Source organism: Erpetoichthys calabaricus, chromosome 6 (assembly GCF_900747795.2).
Source record: "Erpetoichthys calabaricus chromosome 6, fErpCal1.3, whole genome shotgun sequence".
In the NCBI taxonomy this organism is placed as follows: domain Eukaryota; kingdom Metazoa; phylum Chordata; class Cladistia; order Polypteriformes; family Polypteridae; genus Erpetoichthys; species Erpetoichthys calabaricus.
The window spans coordinates 75194942-75218257 of record NC_041399.2 but is presented as its reverse complement, the minus strand read 5'-3'; the positions used below and the strand labels follow the sequence as shown (position 1 = coordinate 75218257).

Genomic DNA, 23316 nt, shown 5'->3' with positions numbered 1-23316 from the left:
ACTCTTGCGTGGACAGATTAACACATCAAATTTTCTAAAGTATTGAAAAAGCATTGACCTTAAATTAACAAAGCAAACAGAACCACCAAACAGCAACACATTCTGAAAACATCAAGTAGTACATTTTTCAAAATGCCTTGATACTGATGGAATAAGTGATTTAAAGTTTCAAGAAGTCAAATTGGAAAATGAAAGCCTCTTATTCCATATAATCTCTCAAAGTGGCCACTAAAAGATCACGTTCCAGTCCTTGCGGTGATTATTTATTTAAAAACTAGACATTAAGCCCATTAACAGTAGTCCATAAACATTAGTAGGAACAGTCTATATTAAATGGCAAGGGACCTTTTACCTCATTAAATTTTTTCCGTAAAATGCCTGTAATTTTCTCTGACAGTAATACTGGCTTTGCTGTCCGTAATATGTGTTTAATTTTCTGTCACAACAGTGGGCAATCAGCAGGTTTACCCCGGCAAATGATTTAATGTGCGCGAAAATAAATCTACTTTTAAAAGTCGTTGTGTTGTAATATCATGAAAATTCGTATATTTAGGAAAACCCCTTCAACGACTGACACTTTACACTTTCCCGGGCCAAGCTTTTTAATCGCAAATCTGACATCCTCAGAGTGAACACTTGCACAACAATGGGGAAGCTGGTTTCCGCGTCTCAGTACCCGATTGGATTTTTCGTGTTTTACACTCTTGCACAACAATGGGGAAGATGGTCTCCACGTCTCAGTACCCGATTGGATTTTTCGTGTTTTACACTCTTACACAACAATGGGGAAGCTGGTCTCCGCGTCTCAGTACCTGATTGGATTTTTTGTGTTTTATGTTTTAGGTCTTACCTCATTTACCAAAATCTGATTGGATCGGCCGTGCGATATTTTATAGGTCCCACCCTCTCTGTCTTGTGTGACGCGTCAGGCGGCCTTTGAAGCATCTGCTTTGAAGCATCGCTTCGTGCCCCGCGCATGCGCACTTCACCAGAAGACACACACACACAGATACTGGACGCACACAGGGGTTTTATTAAAGAGGATGGCCTTTTGAAGGGGAGCTGTGGACCCACTATACCACAGGAACACCTGTGACATTGCCTTCACATTGTTTTCCTTTTATTTCTGATTGTTTTCCTTTTGTTTCTGATCCCGTCGAGCAGATCAGACACCCAGGCAAACAACACTGAATAATCAATGGCTGCAACTACCCGCCCCCAACTCCTCACCTGAGTTGCTTTCGTCTGTGTTCAGCAGTGTTTCCCAAACTCGGTCCTGGTGAACCCCTGTGGCTACAGGGTTTTGTTCCAACCAGATTCCTAATCATTGACAACACCTGATAGCACTGATCTCATGTAATTAGCTGTTTTTTTTTCGTTTATTCGACATTCAGAAAAGCACAGCAGCATGGTTTTTACATTTATAAGACATTTAGAAATATTTCTGCTTTTGCTATAGATTTAAATGCTTAACTCTCTTTTGTTGATTTCATTATACTTTGCCCTTTCTCTGTGCAGTTTTTCCCTCTTCATTGTATCTTAATAATGACAATTTTGTTCCCTAAACACAGAACTTGGGAAATATCAGTTAATTAGCCCAGGAGTTCAATTAAAAACAGAAGCTGGTTGGAACAAAAACCTGCAGCCACAGGGGTTCACCAGGACCGAGTTTGGGAAACACTGGTGTATAGTCCACATGCACCTGTGAGTCACGTTGACTGTTCATTTTCCAAACACGTCCTGAGTCGCTTTGGTCTGTACTATGGTCCACATGCACCTCTGAGCCACGTTGACTGTTCATTTTCCTAACATGGCCACCACTTCACATGTATTTCATGGAAACAACTCTTCTTTCAATGTTATACAAATTCCTGCATCAGGTAACTGTTTGTTTCTATCAGTCGGATATTTTTGGAAAAAAGTCATTGATGAAACTGTTGCTCTCGAACTTCGCAATATGGCTGTAACCTTTGTTTGCCAACATTGGGATAACTTTGGCGATGTGCCGTCCGTTGTTCTTAGTCACGGAAGCATAGTCATACAGTCTGCTCAACAATATGCTCACTACATGAATATTTTGGGAGTTTATGGTGGTGAGGCAGAAATTGTGGCGATGTGCCAAATACTACCAGTTACTATCGCCATTCACGTCCGAGAACTTTCAGGAAGTGTTCACCCATCAATACATAATTATGTGGCGTATGCTACGCCGCGGGTTGGCTTGTTCCATATAATCTCTCAAAGTGGCCACTAAAAGATCATGTTCCAGTCCTTCACACCACTACTGCTTGACCACATGACATCATGACATTTTGGCTATCTTAAACATCTGGAAATAATTCAAAATCATCATAGGACTTTAACCATATCCTAGTGGAATCAACAGGATGTGGTGAATCAGCCAAATTTGAGATCCAGTAATATTTTTTCCTGTCTTCCTGTGTCAAGTGTGTGTGTTCCTTAAACCCAAGCAACCATACCTTCTTGTTTTTCACTGTCAAAAGTGAAATTTGATCAGGTCAAAAGCCGGCATACCTTAACTGTGACAAAGTAAAAAAAAGTTGTGTGTTTTTGTGTTCCAGTATGCCTTTTTTACCGCCATGCTTCTATTCGGCTATTAGTTGACTGTCCTCATCCCATCTGTTACTCTACTCTAGTTGTATCAGCTTTAGGTGAACCTCTTATTTAGAGGTCTATTTCTGACCAAAGGATACCATTGATTGGATATTTTTAGAGTGGTGATGTATCTGTAGTACTGAAAAAGTAGTGGAATGTATGATATGTTGTTGGTGTCTTTGGCATCCAATTAAGTGTCACTTTCAAAGCCACCTAAATTTCTAGTCTTACCCTCTAGATTGGGTCAGCCACAACCATATCTATTGTAGCCTGCCTACTTGTGTTAAAATAACCTATTTTTGGTCACTGTTGGGAATTGCAAATTACAGCCGTGTACTTGACATCCAGTATATGGTGTCTGGCTTTTTATCCTCCAAAAATGTCCACCACCATATTGCTTTTTAATATTGTATGTGTAATTTATTATCCATACTTTGATCATGCAAATGATCAAATTATTTGATTTACTCTATGTTTTCTTCATACATGTAGATGGTATATTTGTAGATGGCTTCTGCTTGCCCTTTTGTTAATGTTTGCATACATTATTATTATTAAAAGAAAGGCCTATGAATTCATGTTTCAATCCAAGCTGCGTCTCTGAGTTATTTACACTGAAATTATGATAGTTTTTTAAGAGGCAACATGACCAGTGTATTTTTTACTAAACCCACCATTGTCTACACTATGTGAAATCTGTTTTCAGATATAAAAGCAATATTTCAGAAAGCTTGCCTTGCAAGACCTTTAGCCTTGTGTACAGTGGCATCTGTGACCATTACTAAGTGTATTGAACAAAGCGTTCTTTCTTTTTTCTTATTTCTTGAATCACAAAAGAAGTAGAGGTAGTTGAAGTCAAATGTGCGGCCTTATTATTTTCTTTTTGAAGTGCTCTTTTGTCTTTTTCATCTCATTTGCTACATGAAATTACAGCTTTCTCAGACAGTACCTTAGAAATATCTGTAATTTACAGTCTGCAGCATCAACCTCCTCTACACTCTTAACCTTTTTGTTAATAATGGCTGGGAACATTTTTCCCACAAGATGAGTAAAGGCAGCATGTACTTCTGGACTCAGTTCAGTTTTTTTTTTAAATAAGTGTATAGGGGAACCAGTACTGAGGAGCATTCACCTTGTCAAGCATCTACATTTTTATTATATAAACTTTTAGCATTAAAGCCAATTTTAGAGTTCATTATACTTTTTTGCATCCCGCATAACATTTTTGATTATAGACCATTGACAAACATCTTGCTTTTCATATCTTATATCATTAAAACCTTACTGTTGATCTATCTTTAGCAACAGATATTTTATGCCCAAAACCTTTTTGCACGGTTGTAACTTTTTTTCACTTTACTGTGAAACAAAGAGTGTGTGAATTTGTACATAATTTTACACAGTGCTTGTCATTTTGAAAGTAAGAAGCATGAGTAGGATACTCATAGAGGCAGTAATAGTAATAGTTTTGATACATGTACAGAGTACAGTTTTTCTCTTAATTTCATGTCCAACCAACATGCAACATGTCATCACTTTGAAGAAATAAACCTCAACTTAAATTAAATGATTATTCCACTGGATGAGTCTTTGTTTTCTTATCCAGTTTACAAGAAGAGAAATAGATAAAGTGAGAAGACTGAGACAGTTAGCACTTTGCTTAAAAATGGTTTGCTTAAAGGTATAAACAATTTGGAAATTCACCTCAATGCAATATAACATTAAATTCTAAAACCTGTGTAATCAAGTTGTCACAGTGGTACTGAAACCTAATATAGCAGCATAGAGGGCCAGCCCATTTGCATTATCTTTTGATCTGCTTGTGTCCTTTTTTAATTCCCTCCAGCACTATAGAATCTTTGCAGTTTAGGAATCATCATCTTCTTCTTCTTCTTCTTCTTTTTTCCCATCTAGTAATGGGACAGGGTTTTATCTATAGACCATATACTGCTGTGGGTGCCACAAGGGTTTGAATTTCACTAATGATGTTTCTTCATGCTGGGTGGTCCAAGGCAATGGCTTTGGCATCCTGAAAGCTTTGTCGACTTTTCTTCAGATCCTCCTCAATTTGTTTTGCCCACATCTTTTTTGGAGCCACTTTTTGTACCTTACAATTCTGTGGTCGTTTTCGCCATAGCAATTTGTATAAGTCTGGTTTTGGTCCATTCGGCAGATGTGTCCAAACCAACATAGTCTCCAGCGTTGAATCTCCATGTCTACGGTTGGTTGACTGTGGCACCTTTTCAGTATGATCTCAAGTCGATCTCAAAGAGTGACATCCAGGATCTGATGTAGGCAAGGCATTTGGAAGACTTCAAGTTTATCATTTATTAAGAACCCTCTACCCACTTCAGTTAGAAAGGTTAGGTGTTTATTTTATGATTAAAGTCATGTTTTTCACCAAGGAAAGGTAATAGTGCCTGATCTCTCTGTTTCTGCAATTGTCTCCTCAAAGCTCTCCAATTTGATATCTTATATTCCTTGCTTGTTGGGTGAACTAGTCACTTTAATTTGGCCTTATGTGAATGCATTTCAGGGCTTGCTGCCATTCTTTACAGGATTGAGTCCTGTTGTGCATCTGATGCGTCCTGAATGGACAACAGCTGAATAAGACTTTAAAAATGGAATTAAGCAGTTTCAGTAAATAAATTCATTGATGGATTATAGTAGATTGTGTAGAAATTATCCATTGTTCACACAAAGTTTGGTCATCTGAGTCCCTTTGCAAGAGATAAAGTATAATATATTTTTCTTTATGATATGTCATCTATATGTGATAGGATTGCGCTTTTTTTTTTTTTATTAAGTTGTTTAATTTGAATAAGTGTCTTAAAGGGATGAAATTGGTTTAGATATGAAATTATCAAATGTGGAACAAACTAATTTAAAAAGCAAAGTTTGTAAAAAAGGCAATAGCAGTTAAAAGTGGCAGCAAATACAGTTTATTTCAGCACTTAAAACGCAAACACCCAGCAGAATGAAACCAATGTGAGACAGCATGAGAGAAAGATTGAGCCTCTGCTTCAGCATGCACCACACAAGATACAATCCAGAATATATATCTGTTTGGATAGCATGATTATGTGAAGAAGAGATCATGCTTTGACAGGGACTGGGAAAATAATATGCCAGCAATGTCCATTGTGCCTTCATGCTCGACAATGGTGGCTTGGCAATGATAGGAGAGAAGAACAAGCAGGCTTCCTGTAACAAGCGGTCAGAGGGCTATCCAACTGCACTTAAAGGAAATGACTCCTCCTCACCAGTATTTCGGTTTGTAGAAATTTTTTTCCAGTCCATGAGAGTCAGTCAAGTTAACATTATTAGATTTAGACTCTCAAAACTCCACGGAGATCCCCCAACACTATTCAATCAATGTAACATTAGTAAATGTACAAGCACACAACTCCAACATCCCCACTCTTCAATCTGATATTAGTTAATGAAGCCGCTTGAAAATTTGTAAAGGTCCAAAAAGAATTCCTCAAGCTAAAACTGGTCTATGAGTTGAAAAGATTGGAGACCACTGCTGTATAGGTCAATCTGAAGAGCATTAGTTGTAACACTGAGAAGAAACTGGCTGGTGTGCTCTAAACTGTTTGATTGGGAAAAAAGAAAAGGAAAACGAAGAAAACTGACCTGTGTTATGAGCAAAAAGTGTGTCTAAACTATAGGGAATAGCAGTGAGGGTATAAAATTGAAACAGTTGTAAGGAAAACTGCATAGTTTAAGGAAATTTGTCTGTAAGTGATCTGAAAGAAATGTGGAGGCTGTGGAGACGAAGAACGAGGGCTGCAAATGTAAAAACAAACTGCAAAAAAAAAAAAAAAATGTACTGACTAGTCTGCACAGAAAGAGATTTTCTTATTTTGCACCTTTTCTCATTGACAATTGAATATATATTATATGTACAGTATATGTATGTGTTTTTGTATTTCTAAGAAATGTACAATTGTATTTTCAGCTTGCAAAATGTTGACAAATGTCTTATTTTGTTTTTTCCCTTCAAGAAATAATTTTTATGTTGAAATATTCGAATTAATCATGAGTCATCTATAAATTTTAAAAAGTCAATATGAGGACAAATATTTATTTTTTACATTTTTGTTTTTTTACATGTTGAGGTAGTGTTAATCTGTGGAAATGTTGTAATGATTAATTATATTAGTTCCTGTATGCATTTCTTAATATTTCCTGTAAATACCATACCACAAACATTAGCAATACTGTAGAAATTCCTATACCAAATGCTAAGTCAAATTTAAGTTCAGCATTTGGATTCATTTTAGTTTTCATATTACCGATAAGGAAAATCTTCAAATGAATTATTCAATCTGAAAACATTATCGTAAGAATGTTTCTGATAAAATGGCAGCTTATGGTGACAAATACAAGCAATATCCATCCATGAAAAAAGTATAACATTACTTGTGTCGTATACTCCACATGTCAAGTCACCCAGTCATATGGTCACAATGTGCCAAATGCATGCTTTCTTCTAAAATACTGTTAAATAAACACCACTGGAAAATGACTGTAGTACAAAAATCAGAAAGTCTCTTTACATAGGATTGCACTTTTGAATTGAAGACTTGCCTTTCCCCCTCATTCATTGGTCAAGAGTCATGTATTCAATTCAAAAGTGCAAATTCTTGAAAATACCAGTCTCTTCCTAATGGTAGCCTTCATTTGGTAAGAAATATTCTTCTAATTTCTGGATATGACAGTTATTGACATTCATTTTTACTGTTATTAAAAGATGTAGCCAAGCAGGCAAACTACCTTTTCTGACAGAATGGGATTTAAATCCGTCAATCTAGCCCTAGTTTGGAAGCCTGATCATTTATCTTCTGTTTGTTATTCTTATATTTCTCCCTTTGTTTATCCCCCCTGTAATCTCAATTGCTAAATAATACCTTAAGTTTAGTAATTGTGTCACACATGGGAATAATTCTGGTTATGAGCTTGATATAAGAGCACGCCTAGTTCCTGTTGAGTTATTTCTTGATTTGTTGCTTGTGATAAAGTTTATTCTGTAATTGTGGGCTATGCCATATAAAGACTGACTCACTTAAACAACTGACCTTTAGGTATATGATGCATTGCATACTGTATAAAACACAACATCCTTTGTGCCAATAGAATTATAGTCTTTGTGTTTTTCTGGCACTTTTAATTCAAGACCATGTTTCAAGCACACTTGTTAACCCAACAGTCGTTTCATGCGCATCTTAGCATGATTAAAATATCATGGAAAAAAGAAAAAAATATTTCTACCAAGTCTCAGTACATCAAGAACAGAAAAGCTCCAGAAGGCTTTGAAAATAAAAAGCATTATTGTTTCTGTAATCAAAACAAAGCTCACAGTATAATCCTCTCTTAATCCCTTCCGTATTCTAAAGCTTGTTAAGATGAGTAAGGATTTTGCCAGGTACAGTGTATCTTGTGTGATTTACTCCTTTTGTGTCTTTTTGTTGTTTTAGCAGTTTCATCTCCATCTTCATTTACGATGAAAACCAACACACTGAGCACAACAGTGCCAAACTCCTACTACCCTGGTAAGAATTTTAAAAGAGAGAGTGTATGTGTGTGTGTAAATATCACTGTATGCCATCCACAGGGAAAATATTGTTTTCTTGTTGTCTTATGTAGTTGTTCTCCCTATATTCCCAAAAATCTTTCTATATTTGCTCCAGTTTTCCTCTCATTTCCAAAAGATTTGCATGTTACAGATGGATATACTATTATAAACTACTGTGTTGTTCTGTATCTATAAATTTATTTGGGATGTTATTCATTATGACAGGACAGGAACACAGGTTGTGTTTTCTAATGCTGACTTCTTTATTTTAAGACAGCTTGTTGTTCAGTGTGTTACTGTAGATTGTAGGTGTCAAGCTCTTTTGCCAAAGCACCATAGCGACTATTGGTTTTTGTTCCAACCTGTGCCTGAAATTCTCAATTCATGCATCTGTCCTTTTTTCTAGGCCATTTTCCCAGTGTAGTAGCACATTGAGCAGGTCTCAGTTGCTGCAGAACAGCCTAGGCGTAAATACTTGATAAGCTTCTCAGTTAGAGGCCAGCTATTGAGGGTAGTAGAACTTTAGAACTCTAACTGGCTTCTGTTAGTCTCCAGAAGTCATTTTTTAACCAGTTACTACTAGAAAGAAAACAGCTGCCCACATAAACTGATCAGATTTGCATGGGTGTGTATTCATCCTCAAGTATATTGGAAAAGAAAGGAGGTTTTAAAAGCGACAAATAAAATATGCTTATCTGCATTGGCCACAACACATTTTCTTGATGTTCTGTGGCAGGTGAATTATCCAATGTCAGAAATGTGTGACATAGTGAAATGAGAGCACTAATAAGCCATAAAATGTAATGGTGAGGAAACTGGTTGGAATGAAAACTTTGAAGCGCTTTAGGAACAGATTTTGTCATCTTTCCTCTAGGTGAACAATAAAAGTAAAGTAAAGCTGAAACCACCAGCTCAAATCTTGATTTTTATTTGCTCTTTGTGACTTTGCTCTTTCACATGTACAGTGCTGTCTACTAAAAACACTAACTGCATCTTTATTTACCGCCATATTTTTTTTCTTTTCTGTTAACCTCCTCTATGCTCTGCTTATGGTGTATGGGAAAGATCCCTTTGTGCCAACTGCAATTTTAGGTGAGACTTTTGTGTTTTTTAATACCAATGGTGCATTTTTGCAATAGTGAATATGAAAATTAAATTAAAATACTAAGTGAATTGCTGGAAGTCTCTAAGAATTAATATGCTTTTGATCCCATTGAGGAACACTTCACTTCCATACTTGTCTGCTTTCTTCTCTGTGAAGTCAAGATAAACTCCTGTAATCGGAAGTACTGTAGCTTCACTCCATCCCATCCGCATTAAGTGTCGTGCGTGTGATGTCACGTTTGTGTATGACCTCTCATATGCATGGACAGACAATGTGGACTGGATGAAGGCAGTGATAAAGTGGTGCGCACAAACTGGCCCTTGACTGTATTTGCCAAGTCAGCTAGTTGAAAATTCACACCAACAGCATCTCGATGATCTGGCTTTTGTGCATAGCTCAAGCATAAATGTGGAGGAACCAGATGCCAGGTGAACCTTTCCAGGGCACCTTGGTCAGGTAATGTACATCGAGGTAGAGTGCATCCCGCTTTTTATAGTTAATCATTAAAACTTACTTCACAGACTGGCAAAAATTAATTCTAAATGCTGCTCTGGCTTTTTGGCTGATAAAATTTTATTAAAATGAACAATATATTTTGCTTTCATTTTTGTAAAGCATGGAAAAATCCCTTGTGGCATGTATAGTAGAAAAGTAATGATATTTTGGCATCTTCCTTGGAATGCAAGTAACTCCATAAAAGCTGAACAATATCTAGTATGTCTGAAGCATGACTTGCTATTGCAGTTGTTATGCAAAGTCCACATTACTGTATTGCAAATAAAATGAACAATTGGCATTGATTTGCACTTTGTGTTGAATAGGGCTGGGGAGCAAGGCAAACCTATCAGCCTGGCTGCTGTGATGAAATCTTAACAATGACAACATGCAGGCCATCCTACTCTTTTTTGTGAAGATAGTTTGGTCTTTTTTTAAAAAGTTCAAACAATTTTGCCCAATTCCAAAGATTTCAGCAAATCACCATCATTTTTTAATTTTAGGAAGGATGCATTTATAAGGCAGATATATAGATTTTAGAAACAATATTTATAAATGCAGCAGTTTATAATAAGATTGAACACGTGGCATTTATTAGACCTAACTATACAGCATAATAAAATTAAGATGAATTATGTTGCTTTTCTTAGTGTATAATGAATAAAACAACGATTAAGGAAAAGAAGTCGCTTTGTGATATTTTTAGTCTAGTGCAGTCAATTTATTATTATATAGTGCCTCTTTTTAAATAGTTAAAGGTAAACTAAGTAATTACAATCAGCTAATAACAGTATTTAGTTAGTAATATTTTTTCTTTAGATTTGTAAACCTGGTTTGAGAAATATAAATCTCCCAAAAGGCATAACATATGCCTTTAGCAGCTCTGCTAAAATTGTGCAGGTGTTCATACTGTATTGTTGCTTATACCCTGTTTCCTTTTTCTCCTCCTTTTTTTTTCCTTCACATTAACCTGTTATGTATCTTCTTAAAAAGTGCCAATCAATGGTAAGTTCCCAGTTTGCCCTGTGGGGGAGAAGGCTTGTGTGGTTCATACAGAATGTAGCCTGCTCGGCTGGTTCTGTTGTGTGTTGACTTGCATGGCAGTTGGCATATAGCATCTCATGCCGAGTGTACCAGTTCATGGTTTACTGTGGTAGAAGCCATTAGCTAGTATGGCATGCCAAGTTACCAACCAAAGCATCAGTCATGATTATGTGGACTTTTTTTTGTATATTGTGTTCAAGATGTCATGTCATACATTGCCATTGTCACTGCATCAATATGTTCCATTTGTTTAGTGCACTTTTTTGTGTTCTCATACATATTTAATATTAAAGTGTTTTATGAGTGGCATACTTAAAGTGTATTATATACTGTGTGTGAATGCAGTATATACATATATATGTATATATATATATATATATATAGACAGACACATGTATTTGTGGGTTTGAATCTATGTATATATTTCATACATAAACACACATATATATATATGTATACATGTAAAGAGAATAAATTAGAAAATAAATATAATTCCAATAATGTTCTATTGTGAAACAATGTTTTCTTTTTAAAAAACATACAATTTTAAAATAATTTTGTAATTTTTATGTGTTTAATTGCAGTTTATTTAGCCTGCTACTGACAACATGCTCGCTAACATTTAAAATGGTACCACCAGGCCCAGCGTGTTAACTAATGCCACAGGAAGCAAAACAATTTCTGACCATCCCTCCCTGCACCCCAAGTTATATCCCAACTAGGCTTGAGATAATACACTTAATTCACATACAATACATATTGCGAAACAGCATTCTCAATATGATACTCACACGATATTGTGCATTCACCTAACAACAAACAAAATAATGTTATTTTTTGAAAAAATGTAAATGATTAGATTAAAAACAATAGAACACATAAATTAGGCATTAAAGACAATAAATACCTGTGCATTATCTCGTTAGCCACAATAGCAGCCAAAAATCTAATAGTTTCCCAATGGAAGAGTCCCCAACCGGTCACTTTCTCAGTCTGGAAGTCCTCTTTTTGCAACCTTGTTTTATTAAAATTGTCAGCCACACGGACTAATGGGGTAACTGCGCATAATATTAGTAAACTAGCTGTCCCCCGCGGCTCCACCCCCATAGTAGTGAAACAGGACAAACTTTAAAAATCAATAAACAAACAAGTATCACTAGCTAAGTGGAGACAAGGCACGCTCCAACATATCGCGAAAGGTAGACCGTTTTGAACAGAGACTGGCACGTGAGTGAGGAGAGCTCCACCCAGCTCCCCTCTCCTGACGTCATGCTTCCCCCTCCCCTCGGCCCACTGCCTCTGTCTCGGATTAGCATGGATAAATTACTCCTGCAAGCAAACTATGATTCTTAGCGAGATGACAGAAGTCGCAGAATCAACCGGAATGTTCAAGCAAATTATAGAAAAAAAACCTGATCTAAGTCTGTTAAGTAGTTCTCTTGTGAAAAGCGGATAGACATACAAACAGACGTTGGATTTTATATATATAGAGAGAGATGGGAAAAACTCTTATCTCCCTGATCAAGCTGTGGTTGATAGTGAACCTCTGATTTCAAATTTGATACTATTCTATTAGATTTCTTTCCTAAGGTGGGTGTGTGAACCTCTGTTAACTGTCAGTGACCTGTGTGTTCCATCAGTTCTAATTTAATTCACTTTCTTAAATAGCTTCAGTGTGGGGTGAGTTTTGGATGGATGCTGGGGGGGGTTCTTCAAAGCCTACACATTAAAATATTTTTTCTTTTTTGTTGCCTTCTATTTGTTTTTCACATCAGTAAAAATTGATTATAAAAAAATATTAAAAATTCCTCACTGCTTTTGTATGTGAAATTGAATGTGAGGTGAAACTCGGCTGTTTCTGTCATCTTGCAAGCTTTTCCATCATGATACCTTCAAACTCTGCCTAGCAAGCTTAAAGGCACCTGCCCTTTTTAACTAGACACATACATTGAAAACCTGAAAGGCAAATGTTTGAAAACCAAAAAAGCAAATTTTACAAAATTACATAATCAATATATATATATATATATATATATATATATATATATATATATATATATATAATATATATATGTACAATATGACATGTCAAAGTCAACTAAATGGTCACCTGTATCCTCCATGAATCTGTAGCTTTGTAATGCACATGTGCCATGTGCCATGAAGCAGTGCAAACTGCATTATGCAAAATTTAATTTTTTTAAAATTCAAACTGTTTCTCACAGCTTTAAAGGTAGTATGTAAAAAGGAACCAGATAAGTATCTGATTCTCAATATTCATAATTAATTATCTTTTTTGTATAATAATTTCATTATGTTAAAAAAATACAGTTGCATGAAAATGAGGCCTGAGGTGATTGCCTCATCCATCCAACATGCCAGCCCTCGTAACACACATTGACCATAAGCAGCAAGTTTCATTAGTATAAGCCTGAATAATGATAGGAACATATTCAATTTCCATCAAAGCTAAATTAAAATTACTCACACAATAATAAAAATGTTTAAATTCTTTTCTGGGTCCTCCAAAGTGCTGGGTAATTTAAGATCTCAGGTTTTATAGCAAAAACAATCACATTGGTTTGCAATTACATAGTACTTTAAAAATATCGTTTTTAATTAAGAAAATGTGAAAAAGAGTAGAATTATTTTGAAATTGACATTTATTAATAAACCACCAAAAATGTATTTATTTTCCTATATGTTGAAGCAAATCAAAATTTAAATAATTAGGGTTAGGGTTAGGGTTCCAATTGTAGCTCTTATAATAAATTAATTATTTCTGCGGGTCAATTTGTCTTGTATGAATATGAACTTTATTGGATGTGACATTTTTGCATAATTCATTAATTAGTATTTAGGGTAAAAGAACACATTGCATGCACATATATGCATTTAAATGTGATTTTTTTGTACTTTATAAAATGTTTAGGAGTCTTTTATTTCTATATTTAAAAAATGAAAAGGAAAAATATACTTTGTGCTCTTGGAATGAGCAGGGCATTACGTTAATGTCAAGACTGCTGGCTCTTTCTAAAATTGCAGATGCTTTCCGAAACCAATGGAATTTGTTTTATGGTGATAAAAGGTTTTCTGCTGATCATTAATTAAAATATTTTGTCCAAAATGAATAGTTTCTTGAGTAGACTTGCCTTTTAAGAGGTTTTGGCCCTAATTTTCTAATGTAACAACCTACACAATATGTGTAAGAGAAAAATGAGCTTATAAGTAATATCAAAGTTATGTGTTTAAATATCCATAGTGCTATATACTAGTATATAATATATATTTATTTATTTTGGTTGCACAATTCTGTTCTACAGTATATTAACAGAAACATATACAGTATATACTGTAAAACCTGTTTCAGTCAATGCCTCCTATATGTGGATTTTTGTCCATTATGCAAACAGTGTATAAGTTCTGTTCTAATTTGTTTGTTCAATTAGAGCTTTCTATAAAACTCGATTTAATGTAGGTTTGTCTTTAATAGCAGATGGACAAAATATTTTAAAATTTTCAGTCATTCATGACACAAATGTGTACTAGGCTTTAGTAGCAAGATATTAATGTTTCCTTCAGTTTACATAAATGACTTATTAATGAATGACTATAAATCTCCCTGACCTTTTAAGCAGCTTACTGTATCAGTTATAAATTGCACCATACTAGTAAGTTCTACTGCTCTTGTTATTTTAGACGAAAACCACACTATGGCGAGTGAAACAAGCAGTCTCGTCCAATCTCACTCCTATAAGAAAAGAGACCCAGTGGATGTGCCATACCAGACTGGACAGCTACACCCTGCAATAAGAGTAGCAGACCTTCTTCAACACATCACTCAGATGAAATGTGCAGAGGGATACGGCTTTAAAGAGGAATATGAGGTATGTCGAAAACAAGAGAAATAAACACATTTTATAATAAATTTGTTTCTGCTAAATTGGGATGATGAATGGATAATGACACAATGAGTAGTGCTGCCAACATCCAGAGTTTTAATCCAGTGCCCAGAGTGGGGTTTTCATGTTCTCCCTGTATCTGCATGTGTTTTCTTCCTACATTCCACAAGATATACATGTTGGGTTATTTAGCTTATTTTTGAAAAACTTTACTAAATTCTTGTCAGATTCTAAAGAAGCTGTGCATAGTTCCATGCAAAGAAATTTTTATTTTTTTATTGTTTAGGTAATTAAAGATATGGTTTTGCCATTGAGTTATGTATAATGCATTAGGATTCTCCCAGCTTTGAAAAATGAGTTGACTAGCTAACAAGTTAGTGTTTAACATTCCAGTAAGTGTGAATGCTATATAATCTAATCCTATTGGAAGTAACTCCAAAAAATTATGTATTAGGATATAGTATAACTGTAAATCTCACATTGTCTGATAGATAATAAAATATGTTCAACCAAAAAGGGTTTAATTTATACAGTTTTAAGATGAATCACCTTGAGTTTTGCAAAGACTGATAAAGAATGATTGTTACAGACAATTGGATTCCACTCCTTGCCTAAACTATTGATAGTTGAGTTTCTTTTCGCGAGTTGCCTTTGATTGTCTAGCAGTGGGCACCATGACATTAATTGGTAAAGTTCAGAATTGCTACCAGTATTCTCATTACCAGCTAAAATATTTTCAAGCGGTGGGATATCGATGGAGTAATAGTCAGATTTTTTCAACAAAGTTCTTGAATTATAAAGAAAAAAATAAAAGGGTTAAGGGAATTCTAATAATAAGTCTAATAACTTCCATAAATTAAATACTTTGATATCAAAAGAAATATAAAAATATCCTGTAATGGAGCAGTAGATAATGGGTTCTCTGCCTTAACATATTTCCTGCATTGGTCTCATATTTTATCTATGTGAAGCGAATCTGATCACGATAATTTTAGCCCAAAACCATTTAGCAGCTTTACTTGCAAACTTTTTCTAAAATGCACAGTAGTAGAATTAATAATGATGTTAATAGTATGTTATTATGGTGAAAAGTGCACATTCAATATATGCAATTGAAACAGAGTTCTTCTGGTAGGAGTACAACAAGGTGATAAGTAAAAGATGTGAACAACTGCTTCATTTCTTCTAAGAAATATTTTGTGGGATGGAAAAAGCAATAACTTTATAATGTCAATCATTGTTATAGAGCCAGTCAGACTGGACCAGGCTGCTTGTGCATTTCCGCAGATAATGATTAACACATACGGATGTGGTGGATCTGTAAGGAACAATGTGGTCATGCATTCATTCCTTTCATTACTTTGAGTAAAAGGTGAAAATGCCAAGTGACCCCAATCACCTCTTTGTGCTCCCAGTTCATTAGTTACATGCTTTTCGGTCACTTGTGGTGTGACTCTGTAAGCTTGAGGTTTGAATGGCTGCAGATACTCATGTCCAACTCTCACTCAGTTTTAACAGTCACAGTTGTCTGTCAGAGTGCCATAAAAAGATGTTTTTTCTTAAAGACAGCTTGTGTGTCATTTTAACAAATATAGCTATGTGATTGTGTCTGGCATTTTACAAATATTTCATAATATGCAACACATGACATAGGTGCATATTAATTATTCATTAATTGATTTTCCCAGCATGCTCATTTCCTTTATGGGCCATGGCTAATCTGAGCCAGCCCTAACCACATCCAGGTCCTTGTAATAATAGTAACTCCTTGCTGGGTTTTAACCATGAACGCTGTCATGTCTGACTCATCCTCTTAGTTAAAGGTGGACAGTTCACAGTGCTTAAGTTATGAAGAAAAACCGACAAAGCAGGAGTTAAACAACAACCACTGGATTCTCCTTTTTATTACACTGCACTTCCACGCCCCTCATCCAACAGCCTCCTGCAAATAGTCTGTTTTATATTACAGTACAAAGGAAGAGGCACACTGCATTGCCTGGGTAAGTAATGTTAAGCTCTGGTCATTTTGCCTGCTGACTTCAGTCTGTTTGGTTGCTTCACTTACCCTGAGCCCACAGGTGCTACTTGTATGCAAATTGTAGCACACAGGGAATAAAAAGAAACATGGTGACTCCTGGGGTCAAAATTTTGTGTTCCAAAGTAGCCCATTTTGACCATATGGTCCTAGAGAGCAACAAAGCAAAATTTGGTCCAGATCAGTCAAAAGGTGTAGAATTGTGTAGGAAACATACAGACAAATATTCTATTTTATTTATATACATTTCTTTAACACTTCAATGCCATTTAAAAATAGACTCTTTTATATATACTTTGCAGAGTTCATTTATTAAATGTCTGCAGACATAAGCCAAAACAAGGATTTTAAATTTAAGTTATGATAAAAAGGAATCATCTGTCCACCTAAGCTGTATGGTTTGTCTTTTTTATTGTGTTTAGGATGGACATTTGTTTAATACCATTACTTATCAAAACCCACAAAATGTATTACTTTTTTATGCTTTTTTGGCTGACTTTGCTTCAAGGCATCCACCTGGTGTTGTGCATGTTTGCAGAAACAAAGCTAAAACCCATGAGAGACACTGTTGTCATAAATTCACCATTTGTATCACAGGTGAAGTCTCTTTACTTCATATACAGGTTGTTGTCACAACCACTCCGTTTTTAATTGTAACGACAGGATAGACTGAACAAAATATATATATGATTCTTTTTGTTGTATTTTACTGTAGGTAGCAGTCCTTGAAGGCCTGAAGGTGAAAACCCTATAAGACTTAGGATTCAGCAATAATTGTTATACTTTGGTATATTTATTTAATTAGGGAATGGTGTGTCAGCAACCCATTTAGCTCTGAGTATCATCCCTCCGGTTCTGGGTTTCCATTCTGGGATATCTGGAGCAGCCTCCAGGGCAGTGTATGCTTTTCTCTTTAAAAAGATTTTCTTCCTGCACTGATCCTTTTATATTTCCTGGAATGGCACATCCAGAAGGATTGATCCTTCCTACTTAGTTGCCTTCAGCTTCCAACTGTATTCCATGGCCACAGTTATGGTACTGAGATCAGAAGATAGGCATGGAGTCATTTAGATTTCTGAACCCCTTGGTTACCTACACTGTGCCCCTGGTGCATTTAGCACGTTAAGATGAAGCAGGTAATATTTCTAGACTTTAACTGGTACAGAATCACTTTATGGGTGAATACGAATTTATACTATATAATACAGACATTCCCATGTACTTTTCTAGAAAGTGGATTCAAAAAGTATTCACATCACTTGTTCTCATTTTGCTTTGTTGCAGCCTTATTCTAAAATAATGTAATCTGATTTTCCACAAATCGAGCAATACTCAATTCCCCAAAATGACAAAGCAAAAAACAGGATTTTAGGAATTGTTGTAAAATTTATAAAAATTAAAAAACAAAATATCACCTTGTTACAAGTATTCAGACCTTTTTACTCAGCACATGGTTGAAACACCTTTAGCAGTGATTACAGCTTGGAGTCTTCTTGGGTTTGATGCAGCAAGCTTCACACACCTGGATTTGGGAATGTTCTGCTCTTCTTCTCTGCAAATTATTTCAACCACTGTCAGTCTGGATAGTGACCACTGGCAGAGGGATATTTTCAGGTATCTCCAGAGATGTTTCTTTGCTTTTGAGTCTTGCTCTGCCTGGATATCTCAAGAGGCATTCCCATAGTTGTCTCTAAGCCACTCCTGTGTTGTCTTTGCTTTGTGTTTAGTGTCATTGCACTTTTGGAAGGTAAACCTTTGTCCCAGTCTGAGGTCCAGGGCACTCTGGTGCTCTATTTTGCTCTGTTCAGCTCTCCCTCAACTCTTCTGTCTCCCAGTCACTGCTACTGAGAAACAGCCCCACAGCATAATCCTGCCACCACCATACTTCTGGAATAGTACAGAACAAGTGATGATGGGTTCCCTGTTTTCCTCCTGATTTGATGCTAATCTTGGTTTTATCAGACCAGAGAATCTTGTTTCTTGCAGTCTGACAGTTCTTTAGATGCTTTTTTTTTGGCAAAATCCAAAGCTTCCATGTATCTTTTACCCAGGAAAGGCTTCTATTTTGTCACTCTATATAGATTCTCTGCAGCTCAGCATATTGTAGTTTCCATGTAAATCATGTTGACGTTTTATAGTTTTCTGATACTAAGGCATCAATATCAAAGTAGTAGTATGAAAAGAATAACGTAAGATATTGCACTATGCTGCACATAATTGTTGCAACAACATCTTGAATAATACTGTAGTAGCCAGCATATTACCCTGAAGGGTTGGATGGGTGATTAACAGAACAATTTTACACAAGTACGCTGACGTCTGCCTTCCATGAACTCCTGGAATATTTGCTTTATACTTTACAAGTCTGGGAAGATGGTTGTGTCAAGGTGACACAATACTCGACATGACTTCTGGTAACAAGATTAACAATAGTAAACAAATTAATAAAGTGACTGTGGCCACCCAAAAACTACAACACAAAATGACATCATTAAAATAATAAAGAAATAATGTAAAAAATACAAGAGCTAGAAGTCCAGAATTACAACAGATCCAACAAGAACTGATCTGTTAAATAATTGTTAAATGATGGGACAGACTAGTAAGAGGAAAATGAAAATAATGAAATAAAGGAGAAAAGAGCACACCTAATTTCCATTATACCTTCCAAGCCGCTATCGCCCTTAACTGCTGGATGGGATTCTTCTCACCCCAAGCACATTTTCTTTACTGTAACTGTTCTGTCTTACTTCTAATAGTTGAGACCTTGCTTCTTCCAAGTTAGAGTTTCTGGCTGGAATGATATTTTAAACAGGGCTAGAAATCACTGAAGGTAAAGCCTGATACTCACTTATAATAATAATGTTTGAAACTTTTGAGGCACTCCCCTCAGAGCTCCTTCTAGTGGCTGTAAGTATAATACTGGCCCCCTGGTTTCTTTTAAACAGTCATGCAATCCCCAGATTCCCAGTTTTTCCTCCCATTATTTTGGGTTGCAGATAGCTATATATACTGTGTGCTACAGGATATTTGACTCAGGTATACTCACATCTACTCCACTCAGTATTACCAGTACCCTCTTTACTCAAGTATCTTAAAGCCCAACCCCTGCCCTGTACTTGGTGTAACGGGCTTATATTCATGTCCTTATATACCTGTATTGGAAGAAGCAGGCACAGAAAATAGATGAATGGATAGTTCTTTCTGAGTAGAACTAGATGTGGGTAATGAGCTTTTATGAATTTGAGCTGCCACAGAGGGGTGGCATCAGCTAAGCGATATACAAACCATCCATGCTGGAGGGATGCCCATTTAGCTTGATCAGCTTATAGCTTTTTTAGCACACAGGTTGATACCTAGAAGGGGATTTCAGTGAGTGCATTCCACATCCCCACAACATAATATTAAATCCCTGTGGCTTAAAGTAGTGATGGCATATGTCTGAAACAAAAGTAAAAATATGTTATACTAAGCTACACAAAAAGTGCCTTCTTTTAACTGTCTTCAGTTTATACATATCATATATATGCACTCTAAGAATATAATACTAAATAGCAAATAATTAAATTTTTTAATCTTTCCAATGAATCCAAATTATTTTTCCTAAATGTTCATTGAAGACTGTTAATTGGAAATTAATAGTACATCACAAAAATCCAGCATTGAGTTATAAGGCTCAGTTTCTAATGAGAGTATCATTAAAAATGAAAAATGATGTTTGCAATTACATATTCAACAAATGCATTTCCCCACAGGATCGCTCGGTGGAGTCTATGTGCAGAGCACAGCAGCGATGCCTAAGTCTGACTGGTGGATCCCAGTGGTGCTGCCTATTGGCAAGAACTGAATCAAAACAGCAGGACATGCGTGTGACAGTTGAAATCTAACAACTTGTCTGTTCACAGGTAGTACAGTGCGAAGCTGTGCAGTGACATGAGATATTTGAGAGATCTACTCAGGCAAAATTCAGTGCTGGCCAGTGATTAAAGAATGTTTCTTGTCGCCAGTAGAGGACAAAAGTAATTTTATTTAGAGAGTGAATTATTTCATCATTTTATATTTAAAGTTGTAAAAGTTTGTTTATCTTCATTTACACGGAAAAGTGGCATAATGTTGTTACCTCATTAATACCTCTTCTTCAGCAGTTAATTAGAACTAATTAGTAAGCCATTAAGAAGATAATGAAACTGAATAAATATCAGAGATGATGACACCTTCTCAATTGCAGGTGCCTAGACTAATGTGATGGGGTGTGTATATAAAAAAACATTTGTAACTTAAGTGTTTATAAATCTGTAGTGAAAGAAAATGATTCACAGGTGGCACATTGCTGTAACAGGGAACAATCCTGCTTGAGATTACTTAGAATCTGGTGAGGTGCCTTTTATGTGAGGAATGCAAGTTTCCCTGGTAGGTTTTCTCCAGAGATTCTGGAATGTTTCAAAAATGTGCTGTCAGTTAAATGAAAAAGGTAAATTGTTTTCTTGTAGAAATTACTGCTGTCTCACAACTACAATGTGGATTGCTTACCTGGTCACTGTGAATGTGCAGTTTGCATTTCCCTTTTCTTTTTGTATGTCTGTTTTGCTCCGCCCACGTAATAGTGAAACAGGGCAAACTTTAAAAATCAATTCAAAAATATATATAATAATTTGTATTGAGAAGAATTTATATTGATAGCTTTCGTATCCGAGGCCTCTTGATATACATTTTTTTTTTGCTGTCAGGGTGAGAATGTAATCACTGTAATCCCTGTGATCACTTTGCCAGAAATATGAAAAGTTGGCAAGGTATCTCTGGCCAAGTGGAAGGTAGGTATGCTGCAATGTCAAACGTTGCCACTGTATCTGATCGTGTTCAGCTTTGATGGGAGTGCGTCCGTCATGTGGGGAAAACAGCAAGTGGCCATGATATCTCTGCCAATGAGCAGGTACCTTCTAAAACACATGTAGCTGTTATCTCTCTCTCTCTCAAAAACGTGAAACGTTACCCTTTAACAATCTCTAGATGATAATGTCTGCTGAACAAACAGGTATCGCTAGCAAAGCTGAGGCAAGGAACGCTCCAACATGTGGCAAGAGGTACAGCGACTCAAATGGAGGCTGGAGTGTGAGTGAAGATGGACCCGCCCAGCTCCTTACTCCTGAGGGCCCCACACCCCTCCTCTTGGCCCGCAGCCTGTATGTCGGATTCGCACAAAGAAATCAGTGCCGCAACCAAACTATAATGTTTAGCATGATGAGAGAAGTCGCAAAATCAACCGTAATGTTCAAGAAAATTCTAGAAAAAAAACTGATCTAAATTTGTTAAGTAATTCTCTCATTGGCTAGCATACATACATATATACTGTATATATATTTAACAGAATCATGTGGCCAACACAACTCACCAAACTAGAAAGGTTAAATGAGTTATGTGACTTTCTCAGTATTACCGGGTGATCTAGGGTGGGTAATAAATTGGCACACTTAATGGTTTTAAGGTCCAGTGCCCAAACCACTGCAGCACACTGCTTTATAAAGTTTTCTTTACAATTCCTTTCCACTCAAAATTTATGTTGGTAAGATTGATTGGCATCTGTAAATTGTCTTAGTGTGAGTGAGTAAGGGTGTGGGCATGAGTGTGTTTTTCAATGGGCATTATTTTTCCTCATTACCCTTGTAATGGATCAAGGAAATGGAGTGAAGGATGCAAGGGGGCGTGTTTTATGAAAGACTGATGGCATAGTTTCATCCTCTAACTTGCATTATGAAATCAGGAATTCCCAGCTGTTACTTAGTGTTCTTCTCACTATTAAATGGATTGCTATATCTAAATATAGCCAATGTATATAGTTACTCCTGTGTGTACCCTGCAGTGAATGGACTTAGTTTCCCTTTAAAGATGATTCTTGCCTCATGGTTAAGTTTTGGCCCTCTTCTTTCCTGTTTATTGTATTGGTATAATGTGGCTCCCACAATCAATAAAGGATCTGATCATTGAGCTGAAGAATTTGTAATTGTTACACAGTATGTATGTATTGCTCTACTATTGTACATCCAGCATTGGCAGAGGCCTGTTGTCAAATGACGTGGTTTGGCTTTTCTAAGTAGAAGCCAGTGCATTCAAGTGTGGGTGGAGTGCACCTAACAATGGCAAAACCTGAACTCAAGACCAACCATTCTGACAATTTTTCAGCCAAGAAACTGGTTGTTTTTAGGGAAATAAATATAACAATAACAAAAAACAGCACACATTGCATCAAGGAGCAGCTAGATTTGGCTGTGGACAAAGTCCATTTTTAATGAATTACATGTGCAAACTATTTAAAAACCAAGACTCCATTTCCCAACACACATCATTTCAAACCTTCACTTTCCAGCATACACCATGTCAAGGAGGAACTTCACTGTCTTGTGTTAGAAGAGGAAGGCAATAGTTGCTTCATACTGATGAGTTGTGCAAATAAAAGATTGAATAGTAAAATAGTCACAGAATTATTTAGTTACAAATCTCAATCCTAAAGGTGTGTGTATGTGTGTGTGTGTGTTAGAATATT

General features: G+C 36.1%; 1 protein-coding gene across 1 annotated transcript in view; it reads left to right on the top strand.

Annotated features, from left to right (window-relative positions):
- Window positions 1-23316, top strand: part of ptprma (protein tyrosine phosphatase receptor type Ma) — a 796186-nt gene that overhangs the window by 663566 nt on the left and 109304 nt on the right. Inside the window, exons 18-20 of the mRNA XM_051929399.1 lie at window positions 8100-8174; window positions 9263-9289; window positions 14541-14728. Of these exons, the coding sequence (XP_051785359.1) occupies window positions 8100-8174; window positions 9263-9289; window positions 14541-14728 (290 nt within the window). The remainder of the gene's footprint in view (window positions 1-8099; window positions 8175-9262; window positions 9290-14540; window positions 14729-23316) is intronic.